We start from the raw sequence: 23,017 nt of genomic DNA, 5'->3' as shown, positions 1-23,017 counted from the left end.
CTCCTGAGTAGCTAGCATTACAGATGTGAGCCACCAGTGCCCAACTAAGGGATGGGAGATTTAAAACACTCATGAGACATTTGTAGAAAGTGTTGGGGAACAAATGAAACCTACCCCAAATTCTGATGAAAGAATCAATACTTTTCCTTTGGCTGTCAGATCTTTATAAAGTGCATCTATTTCAGCATGATACAACTGTGTCCTTTCTTCTGTGGTTTGAGTTTCTACAGAGAACAGGATATTGCCAACTCTGAAAACACAAGCAGGAGTATCAAAGGCATGTTAATAGCCAGTCTAGAGAAACAACATGGAAGGGAAGGGGCTGGAGGGAGAGGTCTATCGGTATGTAGACATCTCCTAACACACTTAATGCCTCTTGGGAATGCATCCACCACACATGTGCTTCGGCTGCCATCTCAGCAGGCAGCGTGCATGTGTTCACAGCAGGTCTGACCACTGGTGCGCACTTAAGTCAGTACAGGGGGCAGCAGCCACACTGAGCTGAGAAACCAAAGGGCAAGGTAAGCTCCCATGCTCACTCACTGCTTTCTCAGTCATTTCTCTGCCGACTCAAAGTTGGGAGTCGGGGCCTATGAGGGAGGTCAGCAGCAGGAGCTGCATGTGAAAGGTGGTACTCTGAGAGCTACCATGGCCCCTGATGCTCTAGGAAGGTCACTAACTTGATCTGATCAGCATTTATATTCAATGCCATTAGCAAAACACACTTGGTTCCTAGAGCCTATACAGAAAAGCATCATAGTTGCTTTTGTTGAAGCAAATTATGACAGCAGGCTTGGGTACATAGTGGCTCAGCATGGTACAGACATGAGGAAGGGGCAGAGGTGGCTCACACATGGGATGGGCAGCAAGGGCAGACACCGGAGGGGGCAGTGAGACCAGGGATATGTGGTCCAGGTCCCAGCAGGAAAGAGGTCTAGGCAAAGTAGGAAATGTTGTGTGAGTCCATGGGAGTGTCTGGGAGCCAGTGTGTGTTGTGAACAGAGGGGCAGGGGACCTGGGCTGGGAATGTCAGGCAGTGGGAGGGGGACATGGGCAGTCAGCAGGCCCGAGGCCCAGAGCAAGGAGGAAAGTGGGCAGGCATCCGGAAGAAGCTCCAGTGCAAGGAAACACTCATTTCTGCCCCGGCATCTGACCTGAGGATATCAGCCCTGAATGCGTGAGAAGTGGGAGAGTGAACTGAACACGAAGTATCGCGCCTTAGAATTCCTTTCAGGAACCCGTTTATTGGGGAAGGGCTTTGCCCGGTCGAGTGGGCAGAGATGGGAGCCTTGAAGACAAGGACAGTCCACAACATCTGCCAAATGGCGTGTTTAAGTCTTGACATGGAACTGGAAGATGCCACTGCAGGGAAAGCAGGAGTGCAGAACGTGGGGCTGGAGAAGAGGCGCTGGCGCGCACAAGCATGGCAGCTGTCACCGCCCCCCTCCAGTCCCACAGGCTACGGGTGTGATGGAGACCCCAAGGATAGGGAATCCCAGGGATTTAAGAGTAAGTGAAACAGTAGTGAGTAGCAATGCACACTGTATTATCTGTGAGCAAAACAATAGGAAATGCATTAAACAGTTAATGACAAATCAGCAGTAGAAATTCTACAACTATACAATAGAATACTAGGTAATGCTAAAAATGCTCTAAGAAAATGTTAAGGTAGGGGAGAGCAGGTTACAAAGCAATGTGTATCCTGGGACTTGTTTTTTAAAGAAAACGACGTCTACCTCAACTTGGTCATTTGTGTTTCTCACATTTTCCACGCTTGTAATGCCTCAGAGGTGCTGTCATCCTACGACAGCCAACAGCCTCTGGGGCCTCTGTTTACCCAGAAGGCAGCAGGCTCAGACAAAGCACAGAAGAGGTCGGGACCTCTAGGCACCACAGCCACTGCACACGGAATCCCGACATCCCCATCTCAGGATCAAGTAAAGGCAGTACACCACCTGAGCCCCGGCAGCTGCCCCTCACCCTCATGCAGCCCACATACTTGTCTCCCGTGATGGTGATCGTGAACCCATCGTAGTCCTTCCCTTGATCTTTGAGGCTGGGAACTTTTGTGTTCACAGTGAACCCATCCTTTGTTTTGGTATTAAACTGCTTTTGAGGGGAAAAAAAAATCCATATTACTTGTATGAACCAACTATAGCTCAGCCCGTGGTGCTGACTTCACCCTGGTTGTTCCTTTAGTCGTGAAAATTACACAAAACAAGAGACAGCTCCATGCTGTCTCCTCTCCGGTCCTCAGACCCAGGTCAGCTCTATCAACTTCTCTATTATTTTGTTGACTAATTCCTCCACTTTAAATTTTTTGTTTCCTTCTAAAACTTTCTACTTTTTTCATAGTTTACAAATTTTTATCTTTCACATTGTATCTTGGACAAATTCATTGGTTTAAGAGCTATGCATTTTGACATTTGAGTCTTTTTTTTTTTTGGTTGGTCGTGGGGCTTGAACTCTGGGCCTGGGCACTGTCCCTGAGTTCTTCAGCTCAAGGCAAGTGATCTCCCACTTGAGCCACAGTGAGACTTCCGGTTTTCTGGTGGTTAATTGGAGATTAACAGACTTTTCTGCCTGGGCTGGCTTTGAACCGCGATCCTCAGATCTCAACCTCTTGAGTAGCTAGGATGACAGATGTGAGCCACCTGCACCTGGCTGATATTCGAGCTTTTAATCTGATAGTTCCGTTGAGAGAATTCTCTTTCTCTTCCCTTCCTCCTCCTTTCTCCTTTTTTTTTTTTTTGTCGGTCGTGGGGCTTGAACTCTGGGCCTTGGTGCTGTCCCTCAGCTCTTCGGCTCAAGGCGAGCGCTCTACCACTTGAGCTACCGCACCACTTCCGGTTTTCTGGTGGTTTTATTGGCGATAGGAGTCTCACGGTCTCTCCTGCCCGGGCTGGCTTTGAACCGCGATCCTCAGATCTCAGCCTCCTGAGTAGCTAGGATTACAGGCGTGAGCCACCAGCGCACAGCTTTTTTTTTTTTTTTTTTTTCTTTAGAACATGGGGCTTGAACTCAGGTCTAGGCACTGTCCCCTGAGCTTTTGTGCTTAAGGCTATCATTCTACCACTCTGAGCCACAGCTTCACTTCTGTTTTATTGGGGGTTGGTTGGAGATAAGTCTCACAGTCTTTCCTGCCTGGGCTGGCTTTGAACTGTGGTCCTCAGTTCTCAGCATCCTGAGAAGCCAGTATCATGAGCAGGAGTACTGGTATGCCCAACTTCTTTTCTTTTTTTCACTAGGAACTGAGCCCAGGGCACTTGCTAGCCAAATACTCTTATCTTTTGAAACACACCCCAACTTCCACTTTTATTATGTTTGTATGTGAAATGAAGGTTTTGCCAACTTTGTCTGGATTGGCTTTGAAATTATAATCCTTGGTCCTGTTTCTGAATACCTGTAGCTATTAATTCTTTCCCACTGCTACCAACTTGTTTCTTTATCTAGCATATAATAACTATGTATGTATAATCTATGTACTTTACTAGGTAAAATTTGTTCATAATAAATATGCCACGTAAGACTTGTTATATTCTTTGGCTAAGGAACACACCATGAAACCAGACTTGTATCTCATTACTATGCGCACTTCCTCCAGACTGGTGGGTGCAGCCACTAAAACTTGCTCTAAACAGCTGCTGTCCTGTCTGACCCGCCACCCACACCCACCACGACGCTTTCCACGACACACACGCCACCCGTGCTGACTGGCTCACTGCCTGGGACTCGACCCTTCCATGGCTGCTCTGGACAGACACTGCCAAGACTCCATCCAGGTCTCGCCGGCCACCCACGCCTGGAGGAGCCATGGGGTCTCCATGCAGCGTCTGTGGGGCCTGCCTCTCTACACCAGCACTGCAGCAAAGCCTGCATGCTGGGGCCGATGACTACTCCATCCTCAGTTCTGCAGCTTCTTCTAGTTCCTTCCAGCTCTGCTCTGCTGAGTCTCCACTAGTGTGTCATGTTTTAAGGCCTTGAAGACATTTATGAAATAGACCAGGACTTTATAAAAAGCATGAATTCCAACAGCAGACACCTCCATGTCTATTCCTGGTAACTGGTTTTATGTTTCTGTGTCAGCCCTATTTCTTCACTGCCTGAGACTATTTTGTATTGCTGTACCCAGAGCAGACTGGGTAATTTATAAAGAGCAGAAATGTATTCTTTCCTAGTTCTGGAAGCTCGATTCCAAGCTCAAGGCACTAACGCCAAGTGCAGCCCCTTCTGGTGTCCTTCACAGAGGGCAGGGGCGCCACTCACAAAGCCGCTTAAAGGAGAATGCGTTCACCACTTAAGTACTCCTCTTCTCCCTCCTCCTCCTCCTCCTCCTCCCTCCTTCTTGTCCTTCTCTTCTCCTTCTCCTTCTTTTTTTGTCAGTCATGAGGCTTGAAATCTGGGCCTGGGTGCTGTCCCTCAGCTCTTCAGCTCAAGGCAAGCGCTCTACCACTTGAGCCACAGTGCCACTTCTAGTTTTCTGGTGGTTAGCTGGAGATAAGAATCTCATGGACTTTCCTGCCTGGGCTGGCTTTGAACCACAATCCTTGGCTCTCAGCCTCCTGAGCAGCTAGGATGACAGGCGTGAGCCACAGGTGCCCGGTGTTGGCATTCACCTCTTTAGTAACTAAAGGATGGATCATCATGCCTTCCTTCAAAGGGATGAGGCCAAGGCCACTTTTGGCCTGATGTAAGTCTATGTCTACTGAGGACAAGATGTGAACCCCACCTGCAGACCTCCCCACACCCCGGCCTGTGGATCTCCCCCCCTACAGGTCCCCCTATGCCTGACACTGAACGTGTAGAACGCCTAGAGCTCACAGGACCTGCTCACCTGGCAATGCTACAGGCTCCATCTCCCAGCCCAGCTGACCTGCCACCCCACTTGGCAATACGCAGCCATTCTGCTGAGCCTGCCAGCCTTCAGTGCTAGGCACTCAGCCAACAAGGACCACATCCCTAGCCTCGGGGCCTGCCCGTCCCGCACACCTCCTCTTTGTAGACTCTGCCCAGCTCCACAGCAAAAGCTGCTCTCAGAAGCCAGTATGTGTCCAGTGTCCTGTGTCCAGCTTAGGCTTGCAGTGGGCACAGACAGAGGCCAGTGAGTCATGACCATGGCCAGAAGCCCAGTTCAGCTGAGTCTGATGCCAGTATTCCATTTTGTTTTGACTATCACCTGGATTGTGTGTGAGCAATTTCATATACTAGGCTTCGTGAAGTTCAAAACACATAGCTTAATAAACATGCATTTCATAATTATGAGTTCTTTTTTTTTTTTTTTGGTTCCAGTCGTGGGGCCTGAACTCTGGGCCTGGGTGCTATCCCTCAGCTCTTCAGCTAAAGGCTAGCGCTCTACCACTTGAGCCACAGCTCCACTTCCGGCTTTTTTCTTTTTGCTTATGTGGTGCTAAGGAATCGAACCTAGGGCCTTATGCATGCAAGGCAAGCGCTCTACCACTGAGCCACCTTCCCAGCCCCTATGAATTCTTTTTTTTTTAGTAAGAAACTTACTTTCATAATGGGAAGAAGGTCTTCTACCTTGTGAACCTTCTCCAGAGCTTCTCTAACTTCTAGCAACCCCTTGGGGTTGTTAGCGCTATAAGAGAGAGGGAAGAGATGAGAGAAGGTAACAGGTTAACCCAGAAATGTGATTAACTGGCCATGCCCTCAGCTTTAGTTTACATAAATTGTCCTCAATACAGGAGGCGCTTTTTCCTCAGACTCCACCCACATCACAAACAGACAAAAACCATGTCTACAGAATGGATCCAGACTTCTCACCACCATTCCCTGACAACAAAGAAAACCATGATTTACACCACACTGACGTGGTCAGTGCCACGGGGCACCAAGAGAGGTCCTGAAGAGCCAAGGGGACATGCAGAGCTTCTGTGCACACAGTGCCACTTCATGGGAGAAGCCTGAACACCTAGGTATTCTGCCATCTGCTGGAGTCCCAGAGTCCCGGGTAAACACCAAAGGACAACTGTTTGAACAGCCATAACTAAGGTTCTAAACTGTGAGGTGGCTGAACCCGAGAATTAAGGAAGAGGTGGTCCACCCAGAAGAGGGGCAGGGAGAAGCAGCATGGATGGACAGCGGGCACTGGTGTCTCCTCACATTCCAGCTCAGCAAGGACAAGTCAAAGGTGCTCAAATGGAAGTACCTGCCACTGACCATCACATTTCAGAGCTGAACTCCCTAACAGGTAAGCGACAGGCTGGAAAGGAGACCAGAAATGGCTCAGCCATCAGGCCAGTGGCCCTCTGTGGGCCAGGGAGTCCTGTGGCTGGTGAGAAGGGGGGTCGGGAGGGAATGGGGCTGGATGAGTATGTGAACATCTGGCCTCGCTTGTTTTGTCAGTGGCTGTTTCCCACTTTCACAAATAAAGACAATAGGTACGAATCTACTCACTACTGTGAGGTACAAAACTGTAGGCTTACCCATGATAAACAAGAATTCTATCTTTAATAAAGTGGAGTATTTTCTCGAAATATTCCAGATACCTCATGTTAATCACCTGACCCCTGTAAAGCAAAAACAATGAGATAAGCTGGGTGCAGACGTCTGTAGGAGGCTGAGGCAGGAAGGCCAGTTATGGCTGGACAGAAAGACTGTCCCAACAAACCAGAAAACAGAGCTGAACAACAGCAAAACCCAAAAGCAACTGTTTCATAAAGAAATATGTTCAAGGCAACATTTCATTTACACAGAAAGGAAACCCTCCAGAGCTTACAAGTCTCCCTGCGTCTGCTGAGTGCCCAGCCATGGGCACTCCGAGTGCGGTCTCCTGGCTTCCTCGTGCCCTCTGCCTTCCTGCTGCCCACTCTAAGTGTTGAGTGCCCCTCACAGCTCACCTTCAGACTGCCTCCAGACCCTCAAGTCCAGCAGCAGCAGACACATAGGGAATGGGCAACTGTTCCCAGGATGCCTACTGGCTCCCAGCCTCTAGACAGGCCTCCAGCCTCCACACCGTAGCATGGACACCTGCCTCTCCCATCAATCCTTCCAGCTCCACCTCAAACAAACACTTTATTTTTGTCCTGGCCCTATCTAGCCCCTGGTAACAAACCTAGACTAGGCACTGGACTGACCTTGGATACCACCTTCCCTAGGCTGGACGGTCCTCAGACATCACCGGCCCCTCACGTCTTGATTGCCGCCAGAGCTTCTGCCCCGCCCCTCCCTTCTGAACCCATCTTTTCCTGGCCGACTCCCTGCCACACGGGCCGAGGCTGCCAGCCCTCAACACACGCTCCTTCCATCTGCCACCTATGAGCCTCCAAACACAAATCTGTCCACCCTACTGTCCTGCTCACTACTGCCTACAGACAATGTCTCTGGGCACAGCGTGCTTTGGCTTCTGCCTGTCTTTGGCCACATTCCAGATACTCCCACAATTGCCACCAGCCATACTGAGCTAGTCACAGTGTTCTGGCTATGTAGAATTTACCCATGGGTCCATCCTTTGTCTGCCCAGGAATTCCCTGAACAAGGACCAGCCACCCCTTTCTGTGTGTCCTTCTGTGTGCTCCTTTGGGTGTTCACCTTGCACTTAGAACTCTACGTGCTAGCTGCCTCTACCTCCCCAGGAGCTCCCTGGGGTCAGGGCCTGTAGCTTTTACCACATAGCTACTACCTTACCACCCAGAAGCATAGCAAGCATCTGACCAGACAGCAGCCCTTAGTTACCACTAGTGACTACAGATCATTCCATGAGAAACAGGAAAATGCAAGTTCAAGGGAGAAAATATTTTTTTTTCCTAGAAATTTAAAAAAAAACATAGAAATGATATTCCCATTCAAATTTCAATCTAAATGTCACTGTTACATGAGAATGTTTTCTTGATTCAGGTTTCTGGAATTGGATACATTTTAGATGTGACACCATATTTCAAAATTATACTTAAAATCCACTCAGAGTTGGGGCACCAGTGGCTCACACCTGTAATCCTAGCTACTCAGGAAGCTGAGATCCGAGGATCACAGTTCAAAGCCAGCCCTGGCAGGAAAGTCTGTGAGACTCTTATCTCTAATTAACCAACCACCAGAAAACCAGAAGTGGCACTGTGGCTGAAGTGGTAGAGGGCTCACCTTGAACTGAAGAGCTCAAGGACAGTGCCCAGGCCCAGAGTTCAAGCCCCACGACTGACAAAAAAACAAAAACAAACAAACAACAACAACAAAAAACAGGCACAGGCCTGTCACCCGAGTCTCCCTGAGGCTGATATTCTCCTGTGCATATGCACCACTTGTTTGGAGGGCGGTAAGCTCATGGACAGGGGACGGGGCAAGCATTAGGCCAGGTGTCCAACCTGCAGAACTTCTGAGCAAAGCATTAGCTCTCCTGAGGACCGGCTCATGTATTGGGGGGAAGGGGGCTCCCAACACAACAGATTCAGCAGGATAATGTAAGCACACTGCACTCCATCAGTAAGTTCCTAAGCTATTTCAGGACCCTGTGAGAACTGGCACCCTAGGTAAATTCCATCCTCACTCACCCTGCATCAGGTTCTCTTTGAAGTCTGCTGTGCTCTGTCTGAGCTAGGCTGGGAGGACAAGCAGTGGGCCCTGTGGGCAGAGCTAAGCTACGCTGCCAGTCACAACCACCTCAGAACACACTCCTGTGAAGACAGGAAAGAATCACAAAAGGTTCATACCTGATTAGGTTGATGTGATTGTTAAAGCCTCGACTGAGACTCCGCGCTGGCATCTGATCCAGCCACAGCACAGGCTGGTCTGGGTCAGCAATCCTGCAAAACACAGCTTGTCAAGTCTGAGACCTAGCCAAGCCCAGAACTGTTCAGCACTTAAAACTGTGGGCAAGTCTCTGCAAAGGTGAGGAGTCCACTGCAGAAGCTGGGGACGAGGACTGCAGCCCCAGGCCAAACTGCAAGATTTTACCTGAAAGATCAAGAGAGCAAAAAGGAACAGGGGGGTGGCTCAATTGGTGGAGCACCTGCCTAGCAAACTTAAGGCGCTGGGGTTGTTTTTTTAATAGTCTATGAGCCCGCACACTGTACACAGACATTGTGGCTCCACCAGGTAGGAAGTCAGTCTGGATTTCTAGTGCAGGCCAGCCTGGAGAGCTGTGCTGGGGGCGGGGGTGGGGGTGTCACGGCAAGAAGAACTCTAGTCTACTTCCTCTGAACCACAGCAGCCAACAAAACAACACACCCGCCACTTCCTAAACACCAATGACTCCAAAGAACACAGGGTAGTAAGAGAAAAAAATCCTGTGCACCTATCATCAGAAAGCAAAACAGGGTGCAGACGCCACCCACCGCCCGGTACCTCCTCCACTTCACGGCGATGTCGAACATGTCCCTCCACTGCATGAGCCGCGTCTTCCCGCTCATGCGGACCTTCGAGTTGGTCCACGTGCGCTGGACAGCCTGCATGACCTCTAGCGCCGCCAGGCCCATGGCTGTGAAGAGAAGCAGGGAGACAGTTCACCAGAGCCTGCCATGGACTGACTCCCACCGGCTCCCAGCCACGACTCAGTTACCAGCTACAGAAATCTGTGTGCCTATGGAAGCAAGCAGGGTTGGCCTTCTCCCACCTCCCTCCTCCAATCAGCTGACAGAGCTCTACTACAGATCTCTAAGAGAAAGAAATGACTAACCTCCCCCAGCCCAGTTTTACAGCTAAGGGCAAAACAGAGTTAATCGAGAAGCAAAAATCTAGAGATAAAAGAGAATCCCCGATCCAGCAAATTGTTAAACCAGGTCAAGAGCCCCTAAATTGCGACTTCTGTTTAAATTAAGAGGTAAGTACCCCCCACCCCAGCAGTCTTCTTATCTGGTTAGTATCTAAGTTCCCTGGGGCTAACTGAACATATGTAACTTATGCAGCTGCAGCCTTTAACCCCCACCCTCCCTTCCTTAACTTCCCTAGGGGACCACAGATCTTTGTTCGGCCATAGTGATAGGGACCCTCTACAGCTAGCATTAATAAAGGACCATCAAATACCTCACTGCCTGGCCCTCTTCTATTCCACTCCTGTGGGTACAATATGCAAAGGCAGAAAGCCAAAGTGGCTCACATTTGTCACCCTAGCAACTCAGAGACAGAGATCAGAGGATTGCAGTTTAGGCAAACCCTGGGAGAAAGTAATGGAGACTCCACTACAACCAACAAGCTGGTGTGGTAGCAAGTACCTACCATCTGAGCTATGAGGAAGTGTAAATAAGGGGACTAAGGTCCAGGGTTGGCTAGGCTGCATTCCAAATCTGAAAGGGAAAGTGCTGGAGGCAGAGCTTGCACAACTCAGGGGCTGAATTCAACCTCTGGCATTGAAAAAACAAAGTGAATGTAGTTTAACTACTCCACTCTTTTGCCAGAATCTTCCCAGTACTAGACAGTCTGCAGGCTACCTCGGTGTATTCTCTTGTTGGGCAGGAATCCGGGGGTTTCGTATTGCATCAGTGATCCCAATCGGTCAGCTACACAGATCAGTTCCTGGACTTCAGGCTTGTAGCTATCGAAGTTCTGGTGCAGTACATCCCTGCAACAACATCATGCACAGTCAGCAGTGTCTCAAGCCACGGCCAACGGTACAATTCCATCAGGAGAGCAACTGGTTCCTTCACTAGAGATGTGACAACGCAGTGCTGTGCATCCATCCACAGAGCGTGAGGAGGGATCTGTGCAGCCACCAACGCTGGCTCGTGTGCAACTCCACAGGCACTCACCAGCATGTTCCTTGTGAATGCCACAAAACTGTGTCAACTTTGTCAGCAAGCAATCAAACCCCAGAGGTTTCTTCATCCCCACTCCAGCCCCGGCCGTGAGAGCATCAGAGGTCTGTCCACCCTGCCCTAGCCCCAGCCCTGGCTGTGAGAGCATCAGCGGTCTGTCCACCCTGACCCCCATCCAGCCACTGCTGTCTCCAGCCCCAGCTGTGAGAGCACAGGCATGATCTGGGGCCATGCACGCAGCTACTGCATGACTGCCAACATGCTTGATTCAAATTCTTCTTGACCCCACATAAGGTATGTACACATGCATATAGGAGGGAAGCTAGGAGGAAGGCACAGAATCAGAGGAAAGTGGGTGGGAAAAAAAAAAAGCTGGATTGGAAATGGAGCTGTGGCTCAAGTGAGAGAACACAAACCAGACTTGAGTGAAAAAGCTAAAGGAGGGTGTGAGGCCCTGAGTTCATGCCCCAGTACCAGTGTATGTGTGCACACGCGCATACATGCACACACACACACACACACACATGTACACACACAATAGAGAAATACACAAACAAAAAACATTATTTTAAAAAAGATTCAATTCTTGAATTATTTAGTAGTTTAAGAATATCTAATCATCTTTAAGTAGTTTGAAGGAGCTGCCCTTTGACTATGCAGTTTATACACACAATGCATCTTGACCCTGTCACCCCTTCCACCATCTTCTCCATCCCTCCCCTCCTACCCCTCCCTTCCTCACCCCTAATTTTGTAATACGTACATTGAACTCCTGACTCAATTCCCCCCATGCTCCTCTTCATTCATCTGCCTTTCCCCATGACCCCATTCTACCCCTTTCAATTACCCATTTCCTGGTGCTCATTTTGTTGAACTCTGACTTTCTAAAAATTATACTCTGAGTTCTTGCATATGCCATATTTCAGTTAGTACATTTGTGTATACTTGCTTACCATCTAATGTATTTACTCATTAGTTTGTAAGCTAATTCTAACTTCCACAAATGAGGAAACACATACAACCTTTGTCTTCTCTGGGCCTGACTTACCTTACTTAATGCTTTTGTTTTTTTCCCCCAGCTCTTTCTATTTTGTTACTTTTTTTTTTTTTTTTTTTTTTTTTGAGGTAGTGTCTCACGATATAGCCCCAGACTGGCCTCTCAACGCTCTGCTCTCAGTCACTCATGATGTGGTTTGAGTTCTCCAAGACACGCTCAGGCTCAGTGGTTCACCAGGAGAACACAGAGGGCCCAGTCCAGTCACACCCATGTGCTGTGATTTCTCACTAGGAAAGAACACCAAGCAGACAGCAAAGGGCAAAAGGCATGGGGCAAAGGTCAGAAGAAAGCAGGAGCCCTGGACTTTTCCTGAGGCCGGTCACACACCTCTCCGTGTGTGGCAAGCACCGAACTTCCGAACTCTCAGAAGGAAAGTTGGTGCTCAGAACAGAGGGAAATGCACAGGAAGCCACCCCTGTAGGTCTAGAAGGGCAGGAGCTCGCCTGAAAGGCCAGGATTAATCCCAGGGATTCATTCTGATAAGCCGTATCTCCGTAAAAAACAAAGATAACAGCTCTTGAATTAATAAAAAAGGACAAAAACCATTGTAATGGAACTGTTAAGACTTAAAGGACAATTAAACTATTTTGAGAAAGACCACATTTACCCCAGTTTTATTAGTGTCCTTTTATAACTTTCCATTTTTATTGGCCTACTGTTAACTTCTTGCTATATCTAATTTATAAATTACCAAGCACTGTTATGTATGGAGAGGATTACAGTCTGTGAGGCTCAGGATGCTGGTATGTAGAGAGGTTTATAGTCTGTGTCTGCTGGGGTTTGGAACACTGTAGCTGAGAATACTGGGAACAATGATCACCATACAGGTTTTGCACAAAATCTCTGACATTTGTTTCTAACTTTTTGTTGCTATTTTAAGTGAGATTTTTTTCTTTGTCTCTGGTATTTAGAATTGCAACTCATTCATGTATGATTATAATAAATCACTTCTTCAAACTGATCACTTCCTATCATTTATTTAGAACTTGAATGTCTCCTTTGTAGAAGATTATGCTATCCGAAAAAAGTGTCTCTGTCTTATTTCTCCTTCTGGTGCAAAGGTCCCAACCACTTGGTTGGTTACCATGATGCTTCTATAGGCTTTTGACAGGTGCCAACTATCAGGCTAAGGACATATCTTTGTTTTTCTCAATTACATTTGTTTTCAAAGTATGAGTGAGTTATTTCCACTAATCATTTTTTTTTTCGGTCGTGGGGCTTGAACTCTGGGCTTAGGTAACGTTGTCCCTGTGCTCTTCAGCTCAAGGTGTGAGCTCTACCACTTGAGCCACAGCACCGCTTCCGGTTTTCTAGTGATTTATTAGAGGTAAGAGTCTCACGGACTTTCCTGCCCAGGTTGGCTTTGAACCGAGATCCTCAAATCTCAGCCTCCTGAATAGCTAGGATTATAGGCGTGAGCCACCGGCACCCAGGCCTAATCATTTTTCTGTATCGAGATGACTGTGTGGTTTTTCCCCTTTAATAGGCTACTTGGTGATTGTATTCATACACTTTCTAGTAAATCCATTGGTTTCTGGGGAAACCAATTTGGTTTTGTGCCAAGGACTCTTTCATCAACAAGAAAAGCCTCGGGACTGGGAAGGTGGCTCAGTGGTAGAACGCTTGCCTTGCATGCATGAGGCCCTGGGTTCAATTGCTCAGCACCACATAAGCAAAAAGAAGAAAGCCGGAAGTGGTGCTGTGGCTCAAGTGGTAGAGCGCTAGCTTGAGCTGAAGAGCTGAGGGACAGCGCCCAGGCCCAGAGTTCAGGCCCACGACTGGACCCCAAAAAAATAAAGTTTAAAAAAAAAACAAAACAAGAAAAGCCACTTGCTTCAGTGCTTGCATAATCTTACTTCCATGTAAAAGTCTCACTTTCAGGGGCTGGGAAAGTGGCTCAGTGGTAGAGCACTTGCCTTGCATGCTCGAGGCCCTGAGTTCGATTCCTCAGTACCACATAAGCAAAAAGAAAAAAGCCGGAAGTGGAGCTGTGGCTCAAGTGGTAGAGCGCTAGCCTTAAACTGAAGAGCTGAGGGACAGTGCTCAGGCCCAGAGTTCACACCCTCCCCCCAAAAAAAAGTCTCATTTTCAGTACATATACAACCTTATACTTCTATACTGAATTTTACTTCTCTGTGTATTCCTATGAAGTTTAAAAATTATTAGTTATACATAAACTCAGATTTAAATCTTCTTGGTGATTTGAACCTTTGCCATTATGTAGGAAGAATCTTTATTGCTGACTGTGTTTAAGCCCAGTGATGTAAACATAACTAGACCAGGATCCTTTTAGCTATAGCTCTCCAAGTTTAAGGCTTCCATTCTGTACTTACAACCTTTCTGCACCTCAGGCAACAGGTGCTTCTTATAAAAAGTTGGACTTTCAAAAAACTCTAGTATAACTGTAAGTTTTTTGTTGTTGATAGTCGTAGGGCTTGACCTCAGGACCTGGGTGCTGTCCCTAGGCATTTTGCTCAAGGCTAGTGTTCTACCATTTCCAGCCACAGCTCCACTTCTGGGTTTCTGGCAGGTAAGTCTCACAGACTGTCCTGCACGGGGTGGTTTCAAACTGCGATCCTCAGATCTCAGCCTCCTGAGTAACTGGGATGACAGGCTTGAGCCACCAGCACCCAGCTTGTATCTTTATGTTTTTGATATTCTCATTGTATATCGCCCAGACTGGCCTCCAATTCCTTGGCCTCCTGAACATTGGGATGACAGGTGCTCCCGCTGTGCCTCTTCTAACTGCCCAGGCCATCTCCGTTTACTATGATTACTAGAGTACCTGGATTCATTTTAAAACCCATTTTTCTTATTCTTCTTCCTCCACCCTTGCTCCCTATCCCGTACTAATCCTGTGTCTTTTATTAAAGAATAATTTTTTGAGATTAAGTGATTACATAAATTTCACAGTATTGTGAGAGAGTGATACTTAAAGTCACAGACACATTCTAAGCTTCACCAGGCAAATTATCATTATTGTAGTCTATAAACTTTGTGAATTCTATGGGCTGGGAAGTTGGCTCAGTGGTAGAGTGCTTGTCTTGCATGCATGAGGCCCTGGAGGTTTGATTCCTTAGCAACACATAAGCAGAAAAAAGCTAGAAGTGGCGCTGTAGCTCAAGTGGTAGGGCCCTAGCTTTGAGCTGAAGAGCTAAGGGACAGTACCCGGGGTCCAGGGTTCAGCCCCCATGACCAACAACAACAAGTCTGTGAATTCTATGAGCTTTGACAATATAGCCATTTCTTCCACATTGGGTGATATGTACATTTCTTTCGTTTGTGTGAGCTGTTCCCTATTTCTCTCTCATTCCCTCCCTCCCATCGCAGCCCTTGAGTTGCTTAGTTTGTTTTCATCAGTGTCCAGTGCAGCTGATGGGCCCCTCAGTCCTGGGTCTTAAACTCAGAGCCTAGGTGCTGTCCATGCATTCTTTGCTTAAAGGCCAGTGCTCTACCACTGGAGCCATGCTCCACTTCCAGCATTTTGGGGTTTAATTGGAGATTAATTTTGATGTTTAATTGGAAAATCTCATGGATTTTCCTGTGCGGGCTGGCTTTGAATCACAATCCTCAGATCTCAGCCTCCTGAGTAGCTAGGATTATAAGCGTGAGCCCAGCTTTATTTGTCCTATTTGTCCTCCCTTTCCTACTCCCTCTCTGCTTTCTGGTAGGTTTTAGATTGTTTTCACTTTTTTTCTTTCATGTTTTTTACATCATCCGTGAATACAGAAGTTATACACTGTAACACACATATATATATGCATATGTGTATATATCTATATTCACATATATGAGAGTGTTTATAGTTCTAGGTTGAAAGTTGTTGAAGGTAAAATTCTGCTGTATTCTGACCTCCTGTAGTGAAACTGAGGTTATAATAAGTCCAACTACTGACCATAAGGGCTTGTCTTTCTACTTGTAACGTTTTCTTCCTTTTCATGGGAGTTCTCAGTTGCCTCTAATATGTCCGGGTATGGATTCCTATTCATTTCCCTGCCTTTAAAAAACAAACAAACCTGTGTCTTTATACACCTACTTTATAAGAATAATTTTTAAAAACCTGTAGGTTTGGGCTGGGAAGGTGGCTCAGTGGTAGAGCGCTTGCCTTGCATGCCTGAGGCCCTGGGTTCGATTCCTCAGCACCACGTAAGCAGAAAAAAAAAAGCCGGAAGTGGCGCTGTGGCTCAAGTGGTAGAGTGCTAGCCTTGAGCTGAAGAGCTGAGGGACAGTGCCCAGAATTCAGACCCCACGACTGGACCCAAAACAAAAAAGAAAAAGAAAAAACCTGTAGGTTTATGTGATTTATTAGTTCTGGGAAATTCTTAGTCATTGTTTCTTGAAGAACTGTTTTTCTGTTCCCTGAGATTTCAGACATGTCAGTACTTCTCCTCTCCTCTGTCTTCTCTCTGCTTACGCTTGGCCTCCTTGCCAGTGTGCAGCTCTCCAGACGCCCCTACGCAGCTCCCTGGACGGCACCCACGCAGCTTCCCATGGCCCCCACAGTCCCTATGGAGCTCCCCGGACAGCCCAGACAGCCCCCATGCAGTTCCCCAGATGATCCAGACAGCCCCTGGACAGCTCCCCAGACAGCCCCTGCGCAGCTCCCCAGACAGCACTCACGCAACTCCCCGGATGGCCCAGACAGCCCCCTGTGCAGCTCCCCAGACGGCCTGGACAGCCCATGCACAGCTCCCCAGACAGCCCGGACAGCCCCTGCGCAGCTCCCCGGACAGCCCCCTGCACAGCTCCCCGGGCAGTCCTGTGTAGCTCCCCAGACAGCCTCCACACAGCTCCCCAGACAGGCCCCTGTGCAGCTCCACTGAAGGCCCAGACAGCCCCTGCGCAGCTGCGGGGATGGCCCCCACGCAACTCCCCAGAAGGCCCCTGCGCAGCTCCTACCTTCCAACTGAGTGGGATTTCTCCCACCACATCGTATCTGGCATTTAGCCTATCTACTGAATTCTTTATTCCAATGACCTATTCCTAAAACTTTTTAGTTTAAAAAACTATCTGGTCATTTTTTATGATCTCGTTTCCTTTTCACATCTGTGACTTGTTCATAATTTTAAAAATAATTTATCTTACTTGGAATTTTTCCGTTTCTATTCAATAAATTCAACATCTGAAGTTCAAGGTCTAAGTTGTAGGTGTTTTTTGCTGGCTCGTATGGGGTTCTAGTTTCTTATGTTCATACCTGGCCCGCCGCAGTTCACACATAGGCTCACCCAGACAACCAGATCTCACACACGGACTCACTCACCCAGCCCACTGGAGATCATGCATGGGCTCACTTCAGCCTGCTGAAGTTCACACACATCATACCTTTGGCCAAGGTGCTCACTCCATTAACCCAGGATAATCCTTTCCATTATCTACTCTAGTCTGAATCCCTGCTCCCCTTTCCTTCTAGAGAACAAAATGGTCAAACTCTAGATTTCTCAAAATTAAGGCACTAGTGGTTTTGTATAACAATGCCCTTTAGCATATTTGTTTTATGTACAGCACTGCTTTTCAGCAGTGTGACTTTCAACTTTTCAAATGTCAAATAATCTCTGTCAAATAAAATGTCAATTAATCTCCATCAACTAGTAAGCATAAGGACATTTAAAGTTTGAAGGCTGTCCAAAATTAGAAGGGAAGACGAGGCTCTGAGGAAAGATAACAAACCAAAGTAAGTTTCAGGGCTCCTTAAGCACAAACAAGTTACAGACATACAAACCGCAAAAGAAATTCAGTGAAACATGAACAGAAAGTCATGTAGTAATCAAGAAATCTCAGTATGAGAGCCTGTGCCCCACCATGGGAGATGGAGGCAGGAGGGCTGAAGTCTGAGGACAGCCAGGCCTCAGAGTGAGACCTCTTGAAGAAACCAACAAGGAAGAAGCAGGGGGTGGGTTCACAGCTCAGTTCTGAAGGAGGAGAGCTGCCCCGCAGAGCACTTACTTTATGTGAGGCTGCAGGCCCGGCTGTTCCTCGTAGTCCTCCAGGAGGAAAGGCAGGGTCTTGGCCCAGTGGTCTTTAAAGCTCCCTGGCAGGTCCGTGTCAACATTGTACTCAGTGAGCGGTGTGTCCAGGTGTGCGTGGAGATAACGGGAGTACTCTGCAGACAGAAGGGAGGGTTTGAGCTCAGGCTTCTCACTTGTCTGGCAGGCACTCTTCCACTTGAGCCACGCTCCAGCATTTTTGCTTTTATTTTTCAAATAGGAAGTCATATTTATACGTGGGCCAGCTGGGACCATAGTTTTACTCATGTCCCATGTAGCGGGGGTGACAGACGCACACTACCACATTCAGCATCGCACCAGTTCAGATGGGGCCATGACAGTTTTGTACCAGAGCTGGCCTTCACTGCGTTCTTCTAACTCTTTACCTCCTAAGTGGCTAAGATTACAGGCCTAAGACACCAAGCCAGCTAAGAAATAAGAAACACTTTTTCTAGCTAGCTGTCATACAAATACTAGGGAACAAACTGTGATTTAAAGACACGCATTCTAAAAGGAGACTCTGAAGTAAGTCACTATTATTACCTGACAACAGGAAGTCTCACCCTAGCCTGGGGTGTGTTGGGGAAGGGCGACACAGTCAAGCCAAGTGGACTTTGGCTAAATTTTAACCACTTTCACATGGACGATTATTAAATTACTGAGTCTGAGCAGCCAAAATCAGTGTCAGACAGAGCTGAGAGTGTGCATGCAGAGGCATGCTCAGCTCGGAGGCCGACTGCTCTTGTGTCTGTGGATGCTGCAGGAGAACCTTAGCCTGGGCTCCTGCCTTCCACAGGACACCCAATCCAGGTGGGGGGTAGAGGGTGAGGGGCAGAGCTGTCTAGGCAGCTCTAGTTCCCAACACCTAAAATCAGGCTCAAATGTCTGAGAGACTGACTTCAAATCAATAACTTGAAAATTGAAGCCTGATTTAACAATGAGAAAATAAGTTCTGCATAGGATTCTACTTTTCCAACTGTGTATTTTATGAACTCTAAGTACAGACCAAATATCTCCAACAAAAATTTATGGAGAGGTACTAAAACTGAATTATACAATCGATTGCAAACACGTAGTACAAAAAATAATGCAACATAAGCCAAGCACCAGGGACTCACGCCTGTAATCTTAGCTACTCATAAGGCTGAGATCTGAAGATTGCAATTCAAAGCCAACCTGGGCAGGAAGTCCAGGAAACTCTTATCTCCAATAAACTACTCAGAAAAAGCTGTAACACTGTAGCTCAAGTGGTAGAGTGCTAGCCTTGAGCACAGTCCATGCCCTGAGTTCAAGCCCCAGGACTGGCCAAAAAATAAAAAGAACATAAAATACCTAATGCATCGTTTTTATACTAATTATATGCTAAACTAGTATTCTGGATATACTGAATAAAATTTACCATTAACATTAATTCTAGCCAGGCAGGTGGCACATGCCTGTAATCCCAGCATTCATGAGGCTGACTTATGAGAAGCACAAGGTCAAATTTAGCCTGGACTACGTAGTGAGTTTGAAGCTATCTTGGGCCACATGAGATCCTGTTTTAAAATAAAAAAAGTAATAAAACAAAAAGCAAACAAGAAAGACACCAAGCAAGCTAAAATCAATCTGTTTGTATTAACTTTTCAATATAAAGATTATTAAATATTTAAAATTATGTCTAGCCGGGCACCGGCGGCTCACGCCTGTAGTCCTAGCTTAGTCCTACTAAGGAGGCTAAGATCTGAGGATCATGGTTCAAAATCAGCCCAGGCAAGAAAGTCTGTGAGACCCCCCCCTTTTTTTTTTTGGTTGGTCATAGGCTTGAACTCTAGGCCTAGACGCTGTCCCTTAGCTCTTCAGCTCAAGGCTAGTGCTCTACCACTTGAGCTACAGCGCCGCTTCTGGCTTTTTCTGTGGTACTGAGGGATCGAACCCAGCACCTCATGCATGCGAGGCAAGCACACCATTGAGCCACCTTCCCAGCCCCAAGTCCGTGAGACTCTTATCTCCAATAAACCACCAGAAAACTGGAAGTGGTGCTGTGGCTCAAATGGTAGAGTGCTAGCCTAGAGCTAATGCTCAGGGACAGTGCTCAGGCCCAGAGTTCAAGCCCCACAACCTACCAAAAAAAAAAAAAGTCCATAGCCTGCTATTATTTTCTATTGGGACAGTAATTATCTTGTTGACTAATAAAAAGAGCCACAACTATGCGGACAACAAAACAACTTCATATAGGCAGATAAAAGGCTACATTTGATTCCTTCTTCACCAAGCCACACTTTGCCAGGACACATGAGAGTCTGACATGAAGGAATGACAGGTCAAAGCTACATTTCCACTCAATAGTAAAAACCTCAGAGGCAACTGCCTCAGGAATCTGGAGATGCAGTAAGTCTGGACTATGCCAAATGACGGTCACATGTAGACCAAAATGTGTCTTTTTACTCAGGTAGAGTTTGTTTCAGTTTTAGAAAGACAACCTGCAGGAAAGACAGGCCTTTCGAAGACCCGCATCCACCTCATCCACCAGCAGAGACAGCTGGGCCAGCTGTCCAGCCTCTTAAGGTGGGTCTCCTGAGGAACACCGAGTCCAGCACATTCCTCCGCAGCTTTGCCCACGAAGGTCCAGGGTTCTGCTGCGTGCCATGCTGACTTACCTCGGAGGTACTTCACCTTCAGATACTCAGGGCTTGCCTTCTGGCCAGGGAGGGGCTCATTGAGCATGACTTTGGTCTGTGCTTTGATCCCTTCATAGAACTGGCCCATGGCGACATGGCTGAGTCCCCTCATGTACTGACACACGTCGTTGTATGGCTCCAGCTGCAGGCATCGCTGGGCACGGAAGCACAGAGGCAAAATCAGTGCTGGTGTCACCTAAGACCCCTGCGACTCTACTCAAAGCCACACTCAGGCTCTGCTGGTTTGCTGCCCGCCAGCCTGCCTTATCTTTGTGCAGCACACACAGCATCTACAGCCCTGTCTCCATCCCTGTCACTGAGCTCTCTGGACTCGCTCAAGGCTGCAGGGATAGAGCCTTCCGATACAGAGGCTCACCTTGAAGTTCTTGAGAGCCTCATGAAGGCTGCCGTGGTGGTAGAGCATCAGCCCCCGGAGCTGCAGGGTCTGCACGTGGTTCTGGTTGAGGAGCAGGGCCTTCTGAAAGCTCTCAGTGGCTGCTTCAAAGTTGCCCAGCTCTCTAGGGATTGAACAGCAGTGGTAAATGTGTGACACATGGCCCAGTTGTGCGGGAGGAATACACCCTGAGGCAATCAGGCATCTCCCTGTCCTCTGACTCACGCACCCATCTGCCATCACCGGCCCAACCAGGCTGGAGGACCACCTCACAGCCCTCCAAGTTCTCTGGGGAAAATCACCTTCAGTGATTCCCAAGAGCAAACGCTTTCAAACTATTCTCCCAATTCAAAATGAACTCTAGCCTATAAAATGCTAGGTAAATTTTAGTATATTAAAAATAAAACAACCACATTTTTTCCTTTGGAGAAAGTACACAGATTACAATCATATATATGTTTATCATTCTGAGTCAAGTCATAGACTTAAATTGTATTTTTTGTCACTGAAGTTACTTCAACAAACATCTAATATACTCATTACATAATCTGAAATTCTACACTGGAAATTGTAGTTATTAATTACTAAAAACTTTACAAGGAATAAAATAGCTTCCATAAATTCTATGTATCAATTTTATTTAATAACGTATTTCAAGAAATGTAACATTTGCTTACATTTTTCATCACCCATGTATGAATCTGTTTTCAGATTATATTCCCAATAGTTCTGAGAGATAGGAGGGAAAACATCACCCTTGACACTACAAACACATACACCTACACTTTCCCCACGCTGGTGTAGGAGTTTCTCCACCCATCACCTAAATGAGGTATAGACAAGCAATACCAGCCCCGCTGTCTCTCCTGGTGGCTTCCATGCCCATGTCATATGCAGCACCTGAGGCCCAGGGGAGGGCAGAGGGCAAGCAGACCAGCTCCAGCCCTGGCTCCATCACGAGCCCCCGCTGTCAGCCGCACCACCTCCTTTTCTGAGTGAGGGACCAGCTTCTGGACATGGCATCCCTGGCCCTACACACACCCTCCTCAAGCTGTTCTAGAACACAATCGTCTGCACAGGACCCCAGCACCGGCTCTCTCCACACGGCAGGAGAGAGCCCAGCAGCACGGGAGCTCCACAGCATGCAAGGCCAACGTAGCTTCCGCTGTGCTCTCACTTCACACATCTGCCCCATCCATGCCCAGCTCATCTCACTCACCTCCAGGCCTGCCCCAGACTCTTGTATCACCTCCGTTCTCCCTGTCACCCCCTGTTCACTCACCTGCAGGCCTGCCCCAGACTCTTGTATCACCTCCATCCACCCCCAGTGCACTCACCTGTAGGCCTGCCCCAGACTCTTATAGGCATCAATGAAATCAACTTTCTGCTTCAGAGCTTCTTTGAAGGCTTCAATGGCTTCCTGCATGAATATGCAGAGAATTAACACATGCCATGACTCTCATGGCCAATACATACTAAATATATACAACGCCTAGCCTCTGACAGAATTTCTTTTAAATAGGAAGACTTTTAAAAAGAGACAGAAAATGCAGTAAATGGAGTCAGGAGGATGTGAGTTCAGCAGTGAATAAAAATATTACTGTAAAACACAACAGCTTCATGTCTCTCCTTTTTCAGATGAGAAAACAAACTTCAATCTATCTAACTCACTATGCATCTGTGTACTAACAATACCACTTTATGTTAATACCATTTCCTAATCGATAAAGGCCTGAAGAACCACAGGTGACCTGATGTCTATGTGAGATCATTAAAAATGACCCTAACTAGCAATTCTTAAACCCGAGTCAACAAGAGAGACAGAAGTGGGTACAAGAAGCAAAAACAGCTGCTAAACTGGCTGCTGAGGGCAGTGGTGACTAAGGAGCAAAGGATGAGTGGCCGAGGAAACAAAAGTTCGCAGCATCAGATACAGGACCTAGGCCTGGCTACACTGCCACCACGCAGGGTGTATGACTGGGGACGGGCGGTGATAACCACTCCACAGCATGTGTTCAAGGATAAAGACCCGGGGTACTCAGTATACATGCATCTTCACTGGCATAATTATTACTGTAACACAAAATCAGACACCTCTCACTATTTTTCACAGGAAGATACCATACCCAGTGTTAAATGCCACAAAGTGCCATGCGTTAAGAGTACTTTCAGTGAAACCTTTCACTTCAGATCATTTCACACCTGACTGAACTCTTGGTAGA

The 23,017-nt window shown here is 47.4% G+C and overlaps 1 protein-coding gene across 4 annotated transcripts in view; it reads right to left on the bottom strand.

The window, feature by feature from the left end:
• Ttc13 (tetratricopeptide repeat domain 13) overlaps nucleotides 1-23,017 on the bottom strand; it is a 63,305-nt gene that overhangs the window by 4,354 nt on the left and 35,934 nt on the right. For 3 of the 4 annotated variants that reach the window (XM_069998159.1, XM_069998160.1, XM_069998162.1), the window contains 11 exons: nucleotides 22,133-22,215; nucleotides 20,778-20,919; nucleotides 20,381-20,555; nucleotides 17,701-17,857; nucleotides 10,377-10,507; nucleotides 9,295-9,427; nucleotides 8,661-8,753; nucleotides 6,444-6,527; nucleotides 5,512-5,596; nucleotides 2,000-2,109; nucleotides 115-250 (listed from right to left, as the gene is read on the bottom strand). In XM_069998159.1, the coding sequence (XP_069854260.1) occupies nucleotides 115-250; nucleotides 2,000-2,109; nucleotides 5,512-5,596; nucleotides 6,444-6,527; nucleotides 8,661-8,753; nucleotides 9,295-9,427; nucleotides 10,377-10,507; nucleotides 17,701-17,857; nucleotides 20,381-20,555; nucleotides 20,778-20,919; nucleotides 22,133-22,215 (1,329 nt within the window). The remainder of the gene's footprint in view (nucleotides 1-114; nucleotides 251-1,999; nucleotides 2,110-5,511; nucleotides 5,597-6,443; nucleotides 6,528-8,660; nucleotides 8,754-9,294; nucleotides 9,428-10,376; nucleotides 10,508-17,700; nucleotides 17,858-20,380; nucleotides 20,556-20,777; nucleotides 20,920-22,132; nucleotides 22,216-23,017) is intronic. The other variant, XM_069998161.1, reaches the window with a different exon arrangement.

The sequence above is a fragment of the Dipodomys merriami genome, unplaced genomic scaffold, assembly GCF_024711535.1.
Source record: "Dipodomys merriami isolate MVZ:Mamm:240054 unplaced genomic scaffold, mDipMer1.0.p SCAF_51, whole genome shotgun sequence".
NCBI lineage: Eukaryota > Metazoa > Chordata > Mammalia > Rodentia > Heteromyidae > Dipodomys > Dipodomys merriami.
Note: the sequence above shows the minus strand (reverse complement) of the source record. Positions and strands in the feature narration are given on the sequence as shown.